General features: G+C 50.4%; 2 protein-coding genes across 2 annotated transcripts in view; one reads left to right on the top strand and one right to left on the bottom strand.

Moving 5' to 3' along the window:
- LOC102839305 (vegetative cell wall protein gp1-like) overlaps positions 1-11,654 on the bottom strand; it is a 14,932-nt gene extending 3,278 nt beyond the window's left edge. Inside the window, exon 1 of the mRNA XM_006861041.1 lies at positions 11,449-11,654. Coding sequence (XP_006861103.1) covers positions 11,449-11,654 — 206 coding nt within the window. The remainder of the gene's footprint in view (positions 1-11,448) is intronic.
- Positions 11,655-12,260: 606 nt separating this feature from the next.
- The window catches only part of CTTN (cortactin), a 34,242-nt gene continuing 25,561 nt past the window's right edge, over positions 12,261-20,941 (top strand). The window contains exons 1-8 of the mRNA XM_006861040.1: positions 12,261-12,347; positions 12,459-12,532; positions 15,305-15,434; positions 15,678-15,788; positions 16,751-16,805; positions 17,938-18,048; positions 18,818-18,928; positions 19,531-19,641. Coding sequence (XP_006861102.1) covers positions 12,261-12,347; positions 12,459-12,532; positions 15,305-15,434; positions 15,678-15,788; positions 16,751-16,805; positions 17,938-18,048; positions 18,818-18,928; positions 19,531-19,641 — 790 coding nt within the window. The remainder of the gene's footprint in view (positions 12,348-12,458; positions 12,533-15,304; positions 15,435-15,677; positions 15,789-16,750; positions 16,806-17,937; positions 18,049-18,817; positions 18,929-19,530; positions 19,642-20,941) is intronic.

The raw sequence follows: 20,941 nt of genomic DNA, 5'->3' as shown, positions 1-20,941 counted from the left end.
CATTGGTTTTATATAATGTATGTCCTTTTGTGATTGACTAATTTCACTCAGCACTCAGGTTCAACCATGTGAGGTGTTCCACAGATTCGTCATTATTACTCAACATTTTGTAGTATTCCATTGTGTGGATACATCCCAGTTTAACCATTCTTCTGTCTTTGGTCTTTTTGATGTCTCTTGTAGACAGCAGATTGAACGATCCTTTTTTCTTATCCATTCCTCTCTTTATGCCTCTTAACTCTTAAAGTTCATCCATTTGCATTCAGTGTTCAGTGTAATTGTCATTTTTCTTTGTGTTTTGTGTGGTGCTGCTGGATCCTTTTTTCCACATAATTTTCTATGTTTATTTTGTTTGTGAGATTTCTTGTTATTTTCATTTCTCTTGTGTTAATGGTTCTTAAATCTGATTTTCCTCTTAACTTGATCAGCAGGTGTATTTTTGTTTTGTTTTTTTAGTTTACCCAGTGTTTGATTAACATTTTCCCTACTTATAACAGTCTGATTTATCTTGAAACTCGCTTGACTTCCTTGCCTTTTGTAAGTTCTGTATCGACACCATTCCCTCTGTTTGCTTTGTAGTTGACTTAGACTTCATTATACATTGATATCTCTGGTTCCCTGTTTTCAGTCTTGTAGGTTGGTTTCACTTTAAATACTTCTGTATCTGGATTGAGTTCTGGGTGGTGTTGTCATGAATGGTAATCTCAGGTTGTTGTCTGCTGTTGTTGGTTCTCAGTCCAAAGAACAAACACCCTTCAGAATTTTTTGCAGAGTTGGGCTGGTCATTGCAAATTCCTTTAATTTCTGTTTATCTGGAAATGTCCTAATTTTGCCATCACTGAGGGACAGCTTTTCTGGGTGTATGATTGTTGGCTGGGAGTCTGTTTCTCTCAGAGGTTTTACTGTCCTCCCCTCGCCTTCTTGGCTGCATGGTTTCTGCTGAGAAATCAAATTTCAGTGTTATTGGTGCTCCTTTGTAGCTAACGTTTCGTTTTTCCCGAATTGCCTTCAGTATTCTTTCCTTGTCTTTGATTTTGGAAAGTTTAATTATAATACGTCTTGCTGATTTTCTTTTGGGATCTATCCTGTTTGGGGTTTATTCAGCTTCTTGCATCTTCTCGTCTTTCATGATGTTAGGGAAGTTTTCTTCTAACAACTCTTTGGCAGTTTTCTCGGTGCTTGTGTCTTCCGGTTCTGGAATTGTCATCGCCTGTAAGCTGTTCCTCTTCATGGTGTTCCACAGAACTCTTAGGCTCTTTTTGGATTTTTCCATTCTTTTCTCTGATTGTTCTAGCATACCAGTGTTGAGAGATTTCTCTTCGAGCTCTCTAATTCCATTGCTCTGCATGTACTTTTTGGCCCTTTCAATATGTTGTCCATTACTGAGATCTAAGTATTAAACTTCTGGATTCCTAATCGCAGGTATTTGTATTGTTTCAAAATTTGCATTTATTTTGTCTGTCTGTTCTTACAGTGTTTTCTTGAGTTCTTCCAAAGTTTGATTGTGTTCTTGCTTGCGTCAATCTTTCTGTTGGTCCTTTGAAGGTACCTAATTGTCAGTCTTTCAATTCTTTTTCAGTTAGCCCTGTTACCTTGTCTTCCTCAGAAACGCCTTCTGGTTCTGCATCTTGGTCATTTGTTTTAGCCATTCGTTCATTTCTTCATGTGAGCTCAAGTTGCCTGTTGTCGCTAGGACATTGTAAGGTGGTCGTATGTGTAAAAACAAGCAGTGCAGCTGTTGGATCCAGAGGGGAGAAATCTCTTGGTGGGGGGGGGGGTCTTGCAACTCAAGGAGGTCACGCGGTGGTTTTGGAAGGGATGTGACAGCAGAGTTCCCAGCCCCGAGATGGAGTTCCTGCTGGCCTTGATGTTGTCTCTGTTTAGGCCACTGAATCCAGAAGTGGTGCGTGGGGGCCCTTCATGGAGCTGCTTTCATTGTCTGTTAGGCTATGGGGAATCTGGGGGCAAGGTGACTGGTTAAATGCTGCTGTGGTGGCTCTGTGGGTATCATAGGTCTGGAGCTGAGCCTGTCTGAATCCTGGCACCAAAACAGCACACCAAACCACCTCAGCCGGCTTCAACCTCACACCGGCATGGCTCCCAACCACGTGTCTCCTAACCTCCCAGAGCGCAAGGTCTGTGCTGGGGGTGAATGAGGGTGGGAGCTGGCCACACTTACGGTCAACAGGGGAGCGTGAGGAGAAGGAAGAAACTGCGCCGTATCTGTTGCCCGCATGAATCAGCTCGGCCAGGCCTCCATCCGCTGCCAAACCACTCACAAGCTAGGTGAGCCGTGCCTGGCGGCACTCGCCCTCAGTCTCCCTGGCTCATCATCCTTGCTCAATGTCACCTAGCAAGCTCTCCATCCATGGCTCTCACCTTTTTTCTGAAGTTCAGGGTGCTAGAATTTTCATCTGTGACTGTTCCATGTCTTTGTTGTAGAGGATCCATGTAATGCGTCTGCCTAGTCCGCCATCTTGCCGGAAATCTCTTGTTAAAAGACTTCAATGCTCCTTTGGTTCTTGTTTTGCGGTTGTTGTGTGCTGTTGACTCTATTCCAGCTCAGAGTGACCATGTAGGACACAGCTGAACTGCCCAATAGACTCTCCTAAGCTGCCAATGCACTGGACTGAAAGGCTGGTTGAACCACAAGGTCGGTGGTTCAAACTCATCAGCTGCTCCTTAGAAACCGTATGCGGGGTCGCTATGAGTTGGAACTGACTTGACAGCACTTAACACCCTTCATGGGGCAGATCACCAGGACTTTCCTCATGGGGAGTTGCCGGGAGCCAGCCCCAGCAAACTTATTCCAGGGTTTCCCGAAGGGGGACGCGGACGTCGGCGGAAGATGGGTCGTGATTCAAAATTTTCTTACATGCTTTATTATTGTTATTTCTAAGTTACTACCTTTCCTCTCTCACAAACCCCTTATAGACCGTTAAAAAAACATTGTTTTCATAGTAATCAATGTCCTCAAAATACAATCTAGTCTGGGGCACATTCTTCATGATTTACAACAGGGATGAGAAGTTACAGCAAAAAGACATTATCTCAAGGCATAGGAGACATTCAGGCGCCTTGAAACCTTTTAGTTAAACATTTGTTCCTACATAAATCTGTCCTTTTCTCTGAGAAGCAAGTTAACCTTCTCGTATGTTTCTTAACGTTTGTTTGTTAAGTCTTGATCATTTTAGTTGTCAGGTGCAATTAACTCTCCATTAACTTCTTCCATACACTATCTGTTTATAGCCTATAAAAACATCACTTATCAGAACATTTAAAGAACTGAGGCTATGGAAAACAACTTCCCTATTTTACCGATCAGACTTCTTATTTATATAACTGTAGATTCTCATAGCCCTTATCTATGGTCTAATTGTTTTTAGGAATTCTTGTACCCACAGCCCTTATTTATGGCCTAGTTGCTTTTAGGGATTCTTTATTGTCTTAAACTAAGGCTACAAGGAAGAATGTTTATAATCACTAAGCCTAAACTGGTAGTAATTCAATTGACAAATCCTGTCTCCTAGTAGTCTTAAGAACATTGTTAATAGTAAGTATTGAAACTACCTAAGATTACAAGTAGAATAAAATGTAGCTAATATATGGCTTCTAACTTTTAATAAAAATATACTAAAGTGTGGGAAAGTCAAAATCTAAAGTAAAGGGATACTAATAAAATCATGAATAAATCAGAGAATGATTCATCAAGAGAAAAATTAACTAGGGGCCTGTGCATAGAATATTTCTTCCTTGTAGCTCTGCTATCCAAGGAAAATACTCCATTGATGCTTTGCTAAAACAATGAATTCTTCATTCGCAGGATCTCCGTCATCTCATTTATTTCAGTTCCTCGATTAATATGTTGTTCCTTCATTTTTTATGGCCCCCGCCAGGGAGTAGTAGGTGGGCTTAAACCACTTACTTTTGGATTAGCAGGTGAGGAGTGCTTACCCATTTTACCACCAGGAACCTTGTTGCATGTCCTGAGTGGATTCTCTCTCATAGTGTCTGCATGGGACTGTGCAGCGGTCCCATAGTATTTCCTGGGCTCTTATCTTTCTCAGAAACCGTTAGAGGGTCGCTATGGGTCGGATCCAATTCGACAGCACTTCACAACAATAAGAATCTTTCTGGGGAGTCCTGGTGTGGTGCTGTGGGTTAATGCTTCAGACTGCAAAGCCGGTTGAACTGCAGGGTCGGTGGTTCAAGCTCACCAGCTGCTCCTCGGAAACCCTATACAGGGTCGCTGTGGGTTGAAACTGACTTGACAGCGTTTCACAACAACAATCTTTCTGGAGTCATGCTATGGTGCTGTAGGATAAGTACTGAACTGCTAACTCACCACAAGGCTTGTTCAAAGCCACTGGTCACTCCTCAGAAACCACCCCCAGGGTCGCTAGGGGTCAGAACTGTACAGGGTCTCTCTGAGTCAGAATCGACTTGACAGCAGTGCGTAGCAGCAGCGTGCAGAAGACGGGCTTGATTCCCAGCCAGTGTTCCTCTTAGTAGCCACCCCCCATAGATCAGCTGAGGCTGGAGTGGCTGTGACGCTGAACACGTTTCAGTGGGGCTCCAGACTGAGGTGGAGTGAGGAAGAAAGGCCTGGTGATCTGCTGTGATCACCGAGTGGCGAAGGAGCAGCGTGTGTTGTCCCTTTGTGCTTGGGGTCATCAGGACTCGATGGTGGCCGCCAAGAGCAACAATGACTAATGATGCTGACCATCCTTTCTATGCCAATTGGCTGTTTGTGGATCTTTGAAGTCGTGTCCATTTGGAGTCTTTGCACGTTTCTCTCATGTCACTGGTGGGCTGCATTTTCTGGATGATGCCCGCGGATGCATCAAGTTTCCATTTTAGTAACATTCACGATACCAGCCTTTCCTCTTGTCAGTTTAGTATCTACGGATCTAAGGTCAAATTCCAGGTCTTAGATACTTAACGCTTCGATTTCCTTCTGAGAGTGCCATTGTTTTGGCTGTAATCTTACACTTAGATTTGAATTTGTTTTCTATGGGTTGTGATGTGGGGTCACGTGGCATTCTCTTAGGATGGCATATACCCAAGCTGTTTATTTTCAACCGTTTGTTAGTTATTTCCACAAGTGAGAAACGATCGTGAGTGTAATGTTGTTGTTTGGTGCCAACGAATCAGTTCTGACTCATAGTGACCTCATACACAAGGGACGAAACCCTGCCCAGCCCTGCGTCATCCTCACAGTCGTTCCTGTGTGTGATGTCATTGTGGTGGTGACTGTGTCAGTCCGTCTCACTGACCCTCGACTTTCCCAAGCCTGAAGGCCTTCTCCAGGGCTTGGTCCCTCATGATGGCTTGTCCCCCCAGTGGGTGAGACCAAGTCTTCCTGTCGTGGTGTCTAAGGGACAACGTCCGTGCTGTGTTATGAAGTGGGGACAGTCCCCAGCTGACATTAGCTAGCCGGTTACACACGCTGCTGGTTACGGGAATAAGTGCCCGACTCACAACACACTGAGCAGTCAGCAAAAGTTAGGTTCACATGCGAACTCGGAGTAAGTGTGTGGATGTGTACATGTGATGTGTGTGTATGCATGAGTGTGTGTGTATGCGTCTGAGTGGGTGGATGTCATGTGTGTTATGTGTGTGCATGTGATCTGTGTGTGTATACACGTGAGTGAATGTGCGTGTGTGAGGATGTGATGTGTGTTCGTGTGTGTGCATGTGTTCGTGTGGATGCGATGTATGTGCGTGTGTGTGCATGTAGTGTGTGTGGATATGGTGTGTGTGCATGTGTGCGTATGTGTGTTGTGTGTATGTGTGTGAATGCATGTGTGAGTGGATGCGTGTATGTGCGTGAATATGGATGTGATGTGTGTGTGTGGATGTGATGTATATGTATGCGTGTGAATATGTGTGGATGTGACTGTGGGGGTGTGAGTGAGTGTGTGGATGTGATGTGTGTATGCGTGTGTGAGTGTGTGGATTTGATGTGTGTATACTGGGAGTAAGGAGTTGGTTCGGGAACAAGACAGGAAGCTGATAGCTGGGAGGATCAGCAGAGCACGCCTTGCTGGTTCCAGCTCTGTGCTCGTGGTGGACACTGGCGGCTGGTGCGCCCCTTGAAGCACTTCAGGACGGTCTTATTCCGCAGTCTGGCGGGGAGATGCCCCTGCTTTGCCATATTGAGGGTTAGCTGGCGAATCCGTGACGGGAGCACGCGTAGGGAATTGGACTCTTGGTCTCCATGTTCATAGGTTTATAGTTATAAACCTCCTGGTTATAGGCATTTGGCTTTGCTCCCAGGAATGTCTGTATGGCTGGTGAGCTTTGCAGACGCTCCCGGAGAGGGGCAGTGTCATGCTGACGTTGTTGTTAAGTGCCGTTGAGTTGGTTCCTACCCATAGTGACCCTGCGTAGGGTTCCTGAGGAGTGACTGGTGAGTTTGAACCGCTGACCTTGCAGTGTAGCGCATATTCTGCAGCACCACACCAGGACTCCATAGGTACCCTGGACAGGGTTTCCAAGCCTGCATCTTTGCAGAAACAGAGTGAGTGGTTGGTGGGCTTGAGCTGCTCACCTTGTGGTCCTGCAGTCCAGTGCTTATCCTACAGAATCACTGTGTGTGCTGATGTTGTTATTGTTAATATGCCATCGAGTCGGTACCCACTCATAGCGACCTTGTGCACAGCAGAACAAAACACTGCCGGTCCTGGGCCAACCTCACAATTGTTGCCACGCTTGAGCCCATTGATGCTGCCACTTTGCCAATCCATCTCATTGGGGGTCTTTTTCTCACCCTCCACCTTACCAAACATAGTGCCTTCCGACCTGAGGGGCTCATTTTCCGGATCAATATCTGACAGTGTTTCTCTGCTATTCATAAGGTTTTCAGTGACTAAAGATTCAGAAGCAGTGTGTCTCTCCTTCTTCCGAGTCCTGTCTTCGTCTGGAAGGTCATCTGAAACCTGTCCACCATGGGTGACCCTGCTGGTATTTAAAGTACCGGTGGCATAGCTTGTGAGTTCAGAGTCCCAGTGACACACAAGCCACCACAGCACGACACACTGACAGATGAGTGCCGGGTTCTAATATTACTGCTTTTGAAAAACTCATGGTCGTAGAATTTTGTCTTCTTATCAGTGCACTCAATGAGAATGACCAAAAACTGCAAACATATCAGGATTGCAGCTAATAGGAAATTTGTGCTAATGATTGACAATTTCTGTATCTTTTCATTATGTCATGTTGTACTTTGCGGTTCAAGCGGACCTTGTGGTGGAGTACTTACCCTACAGCGCCACACCAAGACTCCATGACATAATTTTGACACGTAACTGTATGTGAACATGTGAATTCTGGTTTCGGTGAACAGAGCACATTACTTCCCCTTCAGCAGTTTCTACATGTTTTGTTTCAGGACATTGGGTGCGGTCCCCTCCACTAACAGTGTGCTCTTCCCACTTCCTCCCTGGGTTCCCCGTTTCCCTCCATCCGTCCTTCCCTCCTGTCCCCTGAGCTTTGTTTTTATTTTTATTTTTTACTGTGATTTGGCTCAATCATATTTCTTTCATGTTTCAGTGTGTTTGAAATCTATGTTTTTGGAGGCTTTCTCTTTCACATCTTTTTACAGAACAGTTCATTTCAGAGGCCTGTAGAAATACTCGGACAAGCTCTCCACCGGTGAGGGGCGGCCCAGACGGCCTGCCGACAGCCAGCCTAATGAACTTTCTGCATTGCCTCCTTTTTTACAGACAGAATCATCCCCAAATGCCCGGAAATTCCTTCTTGGACCACCGTATTTTACACAGCTTTGTGAACAAGCCTTTCCTTCTCAACCATAAAGAAAGGTCTGTGCCTCTCAAATATTCTAACATATGTAAGACATGCCATTCATAAGAAAATGCCATTGATAAAAAAATGTTGTAACATATGTAAGACATGCCATTGTTAAAAAAAATGCGGATTGAAGTGTTACCGGTAAGTGAAGAAGGTGGGCATTCCAGAACAGTCTGGAATTGAGGAGGTAAGAGACCCACAATGCACGGAGCTAGGAGGCAGACAGATGCCCTTCACCTGCCCGGAATGCATTCTGGAGAATACACCTGGGGAGTGGACCCTGCCTCTGTCCCTGGATCTGCCTTTGAAGAGGGGGCTACAGTTCATCTTGCTGATGCCTTTTCTGTATCTGTCCCTAGACAGTCAGGGTCCAGCTGACGGGAACTCCTGCAGGACAGGTCAGGTTGACCTGGGAGGCAGAGGGGTGGTGGTAGGCCTGATGTGTGGCTGTTTTCTCACGTGTCTGTCTGTCTGTCTGTCTGGGTCTCTGGGGGCAGCACCTGCTGGAATCGGGTCGGAAACAGGTTGTCTGAGGAAAGTCCAGCTGGAGTTTTCCTCTGGTGTTTCTAGACTGTGGGGCTCCTGGTGTGTGCCGTCTCAAAGCAAACGTGCTGATCCCGCCCCACTGCTGGTTAGGGTGGCAGGAGTCTCATCCAGAATCTGAGGGCACCACACCCTGATTTGCCTCTTCCTAATTGGGGCGCTGTGGTGTGGCGCTCTGGGTTAATGTGCCGGGTTGCAAAGCCATTTGAGCTACAAGGTTGGTGGTTCAAGCTCACCAGCTGCTCCTTGGAAACCCTACACAGGGTCGCTATGGGTCAGAATCAACTTGATGGCACTTAACAACAACAGTAATTGGGGCACTGTGGGTAATTGCACCAGACTGCAAAGCCGTTTGTACTGCAAGGTCGGTGGTTCAAGCTCACCAGCTGCTCCTCGGAACCCTACACAGGGTCGTTATGGGTCAGAACCAATTCCACGGCATTTCACAACACAACAATTGGAAAATACGGCTTTGGTGAAACAGTAATGTTGGGGCTCACGTGATCGAATTTGGCAAGACCAACAGCCTATTCATTGGGAGCACCTTTTTCAACAACATAAAAGGCGAGTGGACCTCACCAGGTGGGGCCCACAGGAGTCTCATGGACTTCCTCTGTGGAAAGGTGAGTAGAGAAGCTCTGGATCGTCAGTCAGCAAGGCCAGGGACCAGCTGTGCAGCGGCCTTCCAATTGTTCCTGTGTAGATGTCAAGGCGAAGCTGAAGAAAATGAAAACACGTCTCCCAGAGCCCAAGTATCATCTTAAGTCTGTCTCACCTGAATCTAGAGACCGTCTGAAGAACGGATTTGACGCATTGAACACTAATGACGAGACCAGATGAGTTGTGGAGTGACATCGAGAACATCATACATGAAGAAAGTGAAAGGTCATTGAAGACAGGAGAGAAAGAAAAGACCAAAGTGGATGTCAGAAGAGACTCAAACTTGCTCTTGAACGGAGCGCAGCTGAAGCAAATGAAGGAGTGGTAAAGCACAAGTTGACCAGAAGGTTCCAAAGGGCGGCTTGAGTGGACAAAGTAAAATCTTACAGTGAAATTTGTGAAGATCAGGAGTCAGAAAACCAAAAGGGAAGCACTCACTTGGCATTTCTCAAGCTGAACTGAAGAAAAAATTCAAGCCTTCAGTTGCAATATTGGATTCCTTGGGCAAAAATATTGAACAACATTGGAAGCATGAAAAGAAGATGGAAAGAATACACAAGAGTTGGTGTACCAAAAAGAACCGATCGATGTTTAACCATGACAGAGCTGGAAGCTCTCACTTGTCTCTGCCAAGGTTGGAAGACAGCTGTCTGGCCAACAGACTAGAAGGGATCCGTATTTGTTCCCATTCCAAAGGCAATCCAGCAGAATGTGGAAATTATCAAACAATATCATTAATACCACATGAAATAGAAGTTTGCTAAATTTCAGAAACAGTATCAGCAGTACATCAACAGGAAATGGTCAGAAATTCAAGGTGGATTCAGGAGAGGACGTGGAACAAGGGACATCATTGCTGATGTCAGACGGATCTTGGCTGAGAGTAGAGAGTACCAGAAAGACCCCTGCTCTGTTTATTGGCCATGAGAAAGCATCAGATGGTTTGGATGCTGATGAATCATGGAAGACGCTGAAGAATGAGGAATTCCGGGGGGCTTAACTGTGCTTCTGTGGGGGACCTATTTGTAGCCCAAGTTTGACAGAACAAGGGGCACTGTGTGGTCTAAAATCAGGAAAGGCTGGCTGAAACATGGTTCTGTCCTTTTACCATACTTATTCAGTATGTGTTTTCATACTTCATCTTTATTCTGATCAAATTATTAGAGACGCCGGATTGTATGAAGGAGGAGTTCAGCCTCAGGATTAGAGAAGGATGTGTTAAGAACCTGCAGTGTTCTGGTGACCCACTTTCAACTGGCTGAAAGTGTAGACGACTTGAAGTACTTATTGATGAAGACCAAAAAAGATTGCAGTGTGGATTACCCCTCAACATAGCACAAAAATCCTCAGGAGTGAACCAGTAATACGCACTGAAAAGACTTCTTTCTGCTTGGGTCCACAATCAACCACCACAGAAGCAGCCGTCAAGAAATCAAATCCCATATTCCATTGGGCAAATCTGCTGCAAAAGACCTGTATGTGTAAACAAAGATGTCACTTAAAGGCCCCAAGCTATGATATTTCCAGTTGCCTCATATGCGTGTGAAAGTTGGATGGTGAATAAAGAAGACTGTAGAAGAACTGTAGCATTTAAATTAAGATGTTAGTAAAGACTATTGAATATACCAGAGACGGTTAGAGAATGAACAAGTCTGTCTAGAAGGAGGTGTAGCCATAATGCTCCTTAGAAGTGAGACTTCATCTTGTGTAGTTGGGACATGTTACCAGGAAGACCCAGTCCCTGGAGAAGGATAGCATGCTTGATAGAGAGAGGGTCAGCGAAGAAGAGGAAGGTCCTCGAGATGGATTGGCACATTGGCTTCAACCATGGGGTGGGTCCCACATGACCGCGATTGTGTGGACGGTCCAGGGTCAGACTCGTTACTTTCTATTGTACGAAGGTAGGCTTGCTGTGAATCTGAGCTGACTCGTCTTCGGCACCTAATGCCACCTTGAACTTGGTCTTGAGACCTGGCAGAGCTGGAGGGGGCGACTGTGTGTGTGTGTCTATCCTCACATCATTCTGGCCACAAACACCCCACCCCCGTGTGTCTTTAGGCACCAGAGAATGAGAAGCTCCAACATTGGAGGGACCTTATGTGGCTGCCCGATGACACCTCCGAGGTTGTGCTAGCGTATCTGTTCCCTAAAGCTGGAGTTCTGCCCAGGCACTCACAGAGGATAGCTGTGCTTGACTTAGCAGACAGGCTGCTTTTCTCGGACAGACAGATCTCATTGTCTTCATTCAGGAGGAAGGCTGACCGCCCCTTGTTAACATGCCCAGCAGTAGGAGTGGACACTGTCTATGCTGCATAATTCCCCATACCCCTGGTGGGACAGGCTTCTCATGCCGTGAACAGTCGCTGAGGCCAGGGTCCCAGTGAAGGAATCCACCCTCGTGTTGTCATTAAGTGCAGGCAGCTCCCGTGGTACTGCGCTCCATGTTGGCGCTTGTGCACATTGGGGGTGTTGCAGCCGTGCATGCGCAGAGGTCTGCCAGCACTGGGTCTCCGGCACTGTGTGCTCACTTCTGGCTCCCTGGTCTGCCTGGATCTCACGGTCCCACCGTGCAGTAGCTCAGCGAATGGACTGTAGTCAATAGCTCGGATGTAGGCACCATTGTTGGTGGTCAGTGCCATCAAGTCGGTTCTGACTCATAGTGAAACCCGTACAGGGTTTTGGAGGAGTGGCTATTGGGTTTGAACTGCCGATCTCTTGATTCTCCGTCTATGGTACTGATTGCCAGCACTACCCCTGGACTGCTGGTCACGTATGCACTAGGAACCCCAATTGGTGTGACTCGCTTTACGGCCCCAGCGCTTTATTGCGGTGCTCTGGAATCGAGCCTGCAGCGCCCTCAAGGCCTGTCTGTAGTTGAAATCCAAATGGGTGCCTTTTGGGGTTTTTGGTTTGGGAACCGTTGTCAGAAGAATTGCGCCGAGTGGAGCCGTACTGCTGTCTTTCTGTCCGGAGATTTTCTCACTGGACCTGTAGCTGGACAGCATGTATGCTGCGTCTTGGTGATCAGTTGGCAACCGTGTGTGGACAACGCAGCTCATTTTATTCTAACGTCGGCACCCGGGTCTGGTTCCCTGGTCTTTTCTGTGTCACAAGTCCCCCAGACCTCCCTGTGCCCCCCGAGTGCCCCAGTCTGCCCATGTCCTCTGAGAGTTGTGGCCACTTAGGGAATCTGTGTTGGTTCAGAAAGTGCCCCGGCTCCCGTGACCTCGGTGCCACTCTTACAGATGTGGAAAGCCTCTGCCGGCCACGCTGTGTCCATCCCCCAGGACGACGGAGGTGCGGATGACTGGGAAACAGACCCCGATTTTGTGGTAAGCATGTCCTGTCTCGGTGTTGTGTTTTCCCTGAGTGAGCTCTGGGGGCGGGGGCTAGCTGCTGGTGTTCCGGTCGGTGCGGAGTCTACAACTCGGTTTTCTTTCCAGAACGACGTGAGTGAGAAAGAGCAGAGATGGGGAGCCAAGACCGTGCAGGGCTCGGGGCGTCAGGAGCACATCAAGTAAGGGGCACGCCATCCTCCACAGAACATGCTGTCCCTGAAGAGCAAGGGCGCGGACCCCTCTCCCTGCCCGGGGGGCCTCCCCATGTGACAGGGGCTCCGCCTGTCTGGTGGCCTGATGTGTATACAGTAGGTGATGGCAGACATGAACTCTGTGTGTGTGTTGTTGGGTGCTGTTGAGTCAGTTCCGACTCACGGTGACCCTTTGTGTGTGTGTGTGTGTGTGTGTGTGTAGGTACATGTTGTTGTGCAATGCTGTCGAGTCACTTCCTGTGTAGGGTTTGAGCCACCGAGCTGCGGTTAGTAGCGCAGTAGTGCTGATTCTGCAGCGCCGCACCATGACAGGTGTATGTGTGTAATGTATATAGTGTGTGTGTGTGTGTGTGTGTATGTCTCCTGGATTGTCACCTTCCGTGGAGCTGCCAGGAGTGTTGACAGACCAGAGTTGCATGTTGTGTCTCCGGGGCTCCTGCGTACACGGATGTGTTTGTGTGTGAGTATATGTGTATGTGTACAGATGCATACCCACTGATGTGGTTCCCACTGCCCTTGATTTTCATGTTCATTGTGTGAATAGTGTAGTTTTCATCTAGGGCTGCTGTGGTCCAAGCTCCTGTTTGACGAGGGAGGTTTCTGAACTACAGCAGTTCCTTAGCACTTCCCTCGCCGTTGGTTTTGACAGCCTGGAAGCCAGTGTGCGTCCTCGTCTGGCCTGTGAGCCGCCACAAGCTGTGTGGTCTGCAAAGGCCCAGGAAAGCTGAGTGCGGCGTGTCGTCATATCTGACTTGGTACTCGCTCTCTGCCCTTGGGTGGCTCGCTCTGACCGAATGCATTGTTGCTGTCATTGTTCAGTGGGCTCTGACTTCCGTTTTAGGCTTGCTCGGGTCAGAGTTTGCGCCCCAGCCCCAGCTGTGGCCCAGGCAGCCACAGTGTCTTCGCAGTAAAAGGAATTGTCCTTGTCTGGAAGAGCTCCGCTGAGATGGTCCAGGCAAGGTGGAGTCGGCCCTGTGGGTGTCTAGTGCCAGCGTCTGTCCCTTGTGTGTGTGTGTGTGTCTGTCCCACCCCACCCCCCGCTGGGGCTCTGCTAACTTCACTCTAGTCACTCCTGTGCTCACCTGTGTTCCCAGTGGTTTGGAGACACGTCGGGGAGGGTGGGTCTTTGGTACTGACAGCCTCCATCTTGAGGAGAACACGGGGGAGTGGAGCCCTTCTGGAGGGCCTGTGGTCCCGGCGCATGGCCACCTTGCAGGACAGAGTATCGCTGCCCACGGGGCGCTTTCACCTCTGCACCACCAGGGCGGGCTCCTTTTGGTACCTGGTGGTGTTGGTTAGTGCCATCGAGTTGGTTCTGATCCATAGTGACCCTGTATAGCAATCCTGTATAGGGTTTCCAAGGAGTGGCTGGTGGATTTGAATGGCCTGTCATGCACCTGGTGGTGTTGTGAACCATGGATTCAGTTTCGGGTCATAACAACCTTGTATCGGGACGACCTTATAAATCCTATGTCCGAGGCTGTATATCTTTATGGGAGCAGAAAGCCTCATTGTTCTACCACAGAGTAACTGGTGGATTTGAACTCCTGACCTTGAGGTTAGCAGCCTGCTTGTCATCCATTGTGCTGCCAGAGCTCCTGGCACCTGGTAGGAATTCAGAAATCCCGGACTCTTACCAGTTAACTGTGCTTACCAGTAAACCTTGGTCTTTGTCAGCTTTTCTCAATTGAAGCCACTGACTTTGTTCTTTCAGGTGCACAAAGCCACACCCACTAAAAGTCGCCTTCTACTTTTAGTCCCCCTATAGGACAGAGCTCTGGTAGCGTAGTGGTTATGAATCAGGCTGCGAACCGCAAGGTCAGCAGTTCGAAACTACTAGCTGCTCCGCGGGAGAAAGATGAGGCTTTCTGCTCCCGTAAAGATTTACAGCCTCTGAAACCCTGTTCAGGGTCGCTACCTGTTCAGGGTCGTTATGGGTCGGAACCGACTTGACAGCACTTAACAACAACAACATAGGGCAGAGAACTGTCCCTGAGGGTTTCCTAGGCGGGCAGCCTTTATGGAAGCAGACTTTGTCCTGAGGAGCGGCTCGTGCGTTTGAACCGCTGACCTTGCAGTTAGCAGCCGGATGCTTTACCTGCTTGAGGTTTACTTTACTCCGGGTTGGCATCGACTCGAGGTCATTGGATAGTGGTGGTTAGGGGCAGCGAGCGCTCTGTGTTGTCCGCTCTAGAAACACAGTTTGCTTTTTGTCCACGCCAAGGAGTTCTGGTAGCGTAGTGGTTACGAATCGGGCTGTGATCCTTAAGGTCAGCGGTTCGAAACTACCAGCCGCTCCGCGGGAGAAAGATGCGGCTTTCTACTCCCATAAGGATTTACACCCTCGGAAACCCTGTACAGGGTCGCTATGGGTTGGAACAGACTCGAAGGCACTTAACAACAACAACAAGGGTCCTTTTGCTGATACTGAAGGCCTGGGCTGGGCTTCTATAGCCCTGTGGGGTCTCCTGGGCAGGTGGTCGTCATGCTCCTGGGCTTTAGGGGCCTGTCTGGGAACGTGGGCACTTGTGGTCTGTGCTCACAGCCCAGTGTTCCTGGGGCTCTAAGCCGATGCACAGGAGGGGCACCTGGGGTGGCTGTTCTAGGGGCGGGGGGCTTCCCTACTCCTCCTCATGCACACCACGTGGAGGCGGTCACCGGAACCGGGAGCTGCAGAAGGGTTGGAGACGAGGTGGAACCTTCGTGCACTGATGGGCTGGCCCTCGCTTTGTCTTTGAGCCTCCACAAGCTGAGGGAGAATGTGTCTCAGGAGCACCGGAGCCTCAAGGAGCGGGAACTGGAGACGGGCCCCAAGGCCTCCCACGGCTACGGAGGGAAGTTCGGCGTGGAGCAAGACCGCATGGACAAGGTGAGTGCCTTCTCGGGAGCCGGAGGAGCACGCCTGTGTGGTTGGGAGGTGGAGGGAAATCCAGGAAGCCCCCCGACTGCAGACTTCCTCATCGTCACAGCCTCTAGTCCACACCAGCACGTGCCAGTGACCTTCCGGTGCATTGGCCTCTGAGAGGGACCTGCTGGGTGGTGGGGACAGAGTGGACTGTGGGTCACTGCTGCCTTCCCCCATGTGTGACGTCTGCCTCGAAACCCCTTCCAGTCAGCTGTTGGCCACGAGTACCAGTCGAAACTGGCCAAGCACTGCTCGCAGGTCGACGCCGTCCGAGGCTTTGGAGGCAAGTTCGGAGTCCAGGTGGACAGAGTCGATCAGGTGAGTGAGGCAGGGAGAGGACCGCTGCTGACACCCACATGCCCCCAGAGAAGGCAGTGCTGACTGTGACTAGGGGTGGGGTGGGCAGGGTCACACACCAGGACTTCAGGTGTGAAGTAAAGCCCTTAGTGGCACAGTGGTTAAGTGCTTGCATGCTAAGGTACACGTAGGCGGTTCGAACCCACTCAGCACTCCCAGATGTGGCAGTCTGCTTCTGTAAGGGTGGCAACGTGGAGAGGGGTGGTTCTGCTCAGCCCTACGTGTGGCTGTGAGCCGCAGTCCGTGGGTTTAGAGGACGAAGCCTCCCGCCACGTGCTCCTGGACTCTGCACGCTCTGCTCCCCAGATGGGCCTGGGGTCGGGTGCCGTCCTGCCTGCTCGCTGGTTCTCACTGGCTCGGGGCCGTGCTCGCCACTGTGCGCAGACTCAGGCAGCTGCCGAGCTGGTGTGAGAGTGGGCTGAGGGAGCCACTTCTGTACCCGTCCCTGCTATTAATGGTGTTCTATAGCGCCTTGGTGGCGCTGTGGGTTAGGCGTTAAGCTGCCAACAGCAATGCCAATGGTTCAAACCCATCAGCCACCCCAAGGGCGAACGATGAGGCTGGCTGCTTTTTACTCAGAAGCCCGGGGTCACAGTGAGTCAGAATCAGCTTGAGGGTGGCGTTTGCTAGCTTTGGTTCGGTATAGCCTGTTTGGCCAGTAGGGAGTTACGTCCGTATTGTTATTGTAGGGATGGCAGTAGACCCGCTGAGCATGCTGGGTCTGGGTCTGAGGAGGACGGCCTGGCCTGGATCCAGCCTGGGGCCTGCTCAGTGCACTGTGCTCAGGCTAACACTTCATGGCATGTAAATTTAAAATGTCACAGCATGTGACGTTGAGAAATCAAAGCATTTAAAGAAATGTCTTAGCTATTATGACATTGGAGTAATTGTTTTGTATTTGTTTTTTTTTGTTTTTCCCACAGTCCGCCGTAGGCTTTGAATACCAGGGGAAGACCGAGAAGCATGCCTCCCAGAAAGGTGAGATGTCAGAGATGGACGGAGTGAAGGATGAGGAGCCGGGGGCAGCCAGGCTCTGATGCCTCCACACGCCGCGTGTATGCCAAGGGGTGGGACTGCATCCTGGTGCTCTGGTGTCCTGGGATGTATGTAACCCCCTCAGTGGCACTCGGGAATCCCTGGCCCTTTCTGCTGGCGTCTCCACAGTGGTGTCTCCTCTGCCCACTTTGTCCGATGGCTCTCCAGTCGCGTTGTCAGCAAAGACCAACTTTCCCTCAAGTTTGGAGTCAGCGCTGTTCAGCGGTTGGCACCGCGCCTGCAGGCCTTAGTAGCACACTGCTTTCATTGTCACTGGTGGTGGAATTATTTATTCAGTCCTACTGTCCTGACCAAAGCTGCCCTGTCCTGTGGGTTATGCCAGGGGCTGCTGACTGCAAGGCCCTCAGATTTTGCAGCCTCCGAAACCCGGGCCAAGTGGCCATGTTGGGAGCACTCCAAGCCTCAACAACATGGTACAGCGGCAGCAACAGGGCTGGGATGCAGTGGTGGAGAGGGTGGGCAGGACCAGGCAGGGTTTGTTCTGTTGGGCATGGTGAGGTCACTATGAGTCGGAGCTGACAAGATGGCACCTAGCAACAAGAACAGTCTGTGAAATGCTTTTTAGAAACAAAAATGTATCCCTGTCTCAAAGCGCATTGTGTTTTGGCGAGCTCGTTTCCTCATCATCCAGGGAACAGAAGTCTGTGTGGGAGCATTTGAGTGTGAGAGCTTGGTGTTTGCATGTGGCAGGTCTAGGGCCTGTTCCGTCGTGTAGCCTTCTTGGTTACAGGCGCTGGCTTGTATTTGGACAGTGGGGAGGCAGCTTAATTTCTCCCAATGAGGAAGAACTGTCCTTGCCCAGTTGAAGGGACTAGTGGTCTGAGCCGTCCACTCGGCATGTGTTGAGGGTGAAGGGACATGACGGTCTGCTGCGGTCAAGGCGGTAGCCTGGGAGAGCCTCCACGGTCGCCGTGAGTCAGAAGCAAGGCGACACGTTCTCTTTTAGCAGTGCAGCTGGAAGGCGTGCAAGTTGTCCCCCTAAACCTTTGCCTTAGGAGTAGATGCTGTTTAGCTTATGGTCAGACATAGACCAACGCCTGCCCTGTCTCCCCAGACTACTCGAGTGGCTTTGGCGGCAAGTATGGCGTGCAGGCGGACCGCGTGGACAAGAGTGCGGTGGGCTTTGATTACCAGGGCAAGACGGAGAAGCACGAGTCCCAGAAAGGTGTGTGGCCCTCGGCGCATCCTTCCCACGCGCTGCTGAGCAGACAGACTGTACCTGAGGTCCGTCTTTGCTTCCCCGCCCTTCTGCACCCCCAGGGAGCCTGTGGCACCGGGGCGCACTTTTCCAGCTTGTCTCTGACACTGACAAGCTGACACCCGTAAGGGACTCACCCCCTCCCACACACCACTGTTACATTGTCTACGCTGTTCCTTGTTTGATGACACTCCGTGAAGTGAGTGAAGGTTGGCAGAGCAGTTCCTGTTTCATGTTCAACAAATCAGCTCAAAGGTCGCAGTTCGCTCAACGTCTAATCACTCATCCCACTGTCTCCTGAGTTACTTGTTTCCGATCCAGCTTCACACGTCTTTCCTTTAAGTGTAGACACACATGCTGGACAAATCTAATCCTAGAGGGGCTTAGCTCTGAGCAGAAGTGACCTTTTGGAAGCTACTCCATATCCCTGTGTCTCTGACGTCCCCCCACGCCCCTCAGCCAGTGCTGCAGGGGGCTTGGTGCACACCCATCACTGCTGACTGCTACCTGTTTGGCTTTGGGGCTGGGCTGGGCGGAAGGACGGCAGCGTTAGTAACGCGATGGCCGTATGCTGCTGTTCATACCACTTGGGACCCGGCAGTGAGCCCAAGAGCTTTGGGTTTTCCTGGCTCTTTTTTGAGCAAGCACTGAGGGTCTTTCCTGGCGGACCTGTAGGACTGGCAGCAGGTTGGCCAGTGGTGGGCTGGCGTGTCCACAGTTCTCTGCTTCTTTCTAGATTACTCCAAAGGTTTTGGCGGCAAGTATGGGATCGACAAGGACAAAGTGGATAAGAGCGCCGTGGGCTTCGAGTACCAAGGCAAGACGGAGAAGCATGAGTCACAGAAAGGTGCCTCCTAGTTTATCTTGTTCTACATCCGCTCCTGAGCCTGTGGGTTTGGTGTGCTGGGAAGTCTGGGGAGATGAGCCTCCTAGCAGACTGCCTGGAGGCCAAGCTTCTGGTTCCTGAGCGTGTCCGCGTTCAGCCAGTCAGAAACACACAGTGGTTAAGTGTCAGTGGGCTTACTCTTGGACCAGCCTGGCCCAACCACCAGCCCCGTGTTACACGTATGTGTGTGTGTGTTGTACATGTGTGTGTGGTGACCGTGGTGCCTGCAAGCGCTTCTAGAAACTGCGTGGCGTCCACGCTGCTGACCGCTGGCTGCCCTGTCTCTGCCTGACCCTTGATTGCTCCCACAGACCATGGTGGTTTTTGGTAGCTCCACCAATATGACCCAAAGACCTGGAGGGCAAAGGGGGGATCCCACCAACTGTATAAGATGGGGCTCTAGAGGGGTCCCGCCACGCTTCCGTGGCCTGTTACACAAGGTGCTGTGGCTTTCCCGCCACAGACGGACACCGTTTTCTTTCCAGTGTTCATGAATTTTCGAAGTCCCTTTGAATTTACGTAGCAGACATAACCACGTTTGTAACCTTTTATTGTGCACATAGACTATGTCAAAGGATTTGGAGGAAAGTTTGGTGTGCAGACAGACAGACAAGACAGATGTGCGCTTGGCTGGGATCACCAGGAGAAGGTGCAGCTCCACGAGTCCCAGAAAGGTATTGCGGCCATGTCCCGGGATGTCCCGTCCCTGCCCTGTCCCCGCCTGGGACATGACCAGAGCCACGGCCACTGTATAGTCCACAAATCACACCGTTGGCTTCCTCTCCTGGTCATGGTCCCCTCAAACAGCCCTGGGCCCCAGAAGTGGTTTTTCAGTCAGAAGGGAACCCCACCCCTAAGCAAAGAGGGGCTTCAGTGCTGAGTGACAGCTGTCCTCCTGCATCTACAGGAAGGGGAGGGGCCTCAGTGCTGAGTGACAGCTGTCCTGCATCCACAGGAAGGCGAGGGGCCGTGGTGTTGAGTGACAGCTGTCCTCCTGCATCTACACTGAGGGGAGGGGCCTCAGTGCTGAGTGACAGCTGTCCTGCATCAGCAGTGTTGTGAGGATGCCATGGTTTTCCCCACCTAGAGTCATAAAGCTGAATTCTGAACCCATGTGTCTGTCTGTCCTGCCTGGAGTGTGAGGGCTAGAGTCTGTTCTTTAGTCTGCCCACCCGGCCGGCCTGGCTGAGAGTTGGCAATGGGACGCTGATGCCCGTGAGCTCCCTGCCAGTTGCGTGTTTGCCCCTTGGCGCCCATGGACTCCAGATAACCATAAGGCCGGTTTCGGAAGCTCGTGAATCCGGAGCCCTCTGCCCAATCCCAGCGGGGCTCCGTGTGAGGTGCTGCCTGTGTCTCTGGTGTTGAGTCCTTCCCTGCCTGGGAGGGGCACAGAAAGGTTCTAGCAAAGTCCCACATTTGGTCCTGGTGTTGCGTTCTCCCTGGCTTCCTAATCCTGCACACGGTCCCACTTAGTGCAAAGAGGAAGTGTCCTTCCGAGGGAGAAGACTGTGGAATTGGGAGCGTGGATTAAGGACGCAGGGGCAGGACTGATGCCGCCTGCCACTGATTCCATCGCAATAAAAGAGAGGAATATTTATCTGATTTTTAGTGAAGGGGGGGCGCAGGCTTCTCGAAGATGGTGCGTCACTGCTGTCTGTTTTCTCTGTGGCTGGTCCTACTTTCTGAGACCCTGATTCGGCTTGGTGGTTTGGACTCCTGGTGTGGTGTTATAGGATCAGTGCTGCGAACTGCAAGGCTGGCGGTTCAAACCCACCAGCTGCCCTTGGAAACCCCTGTATGAAATTGCTATGAGTCCGAGCTGCTGATTTGGCCGATAAGATTCTTGTCTTCTGTGGTTGGTGGTTTTTTTTTTTTTTTTGCACCTGGTGCTCTTTTCTGCCCCATGGTCCCGTGGCCCTGCTTCCTTTCTCCTGGCACCTGGTGCTCTTTTCTGCCCCATGGTCCCGTGGCCCT

Source organism: Chrysochloris asiatica, unplaced genomic scaffold (assembly GCF_000296735.1).
Source record: "Chrysochloris asiatica unplaced genomic scaffold, ChrAsi1.0 scaffold00040, whole genome shotgun sequence".
NCBI lineage: Eukaryota > Metazoa > Chordata > Mammalia > Afrosoricida > Chrysochloridae > Chrysochloris > Chrysochloris asiatica.
Note: the sequence above shows the minus strand (reverse complement) of the source record. Positions and strands in the feature narration are given on the sequence as shown.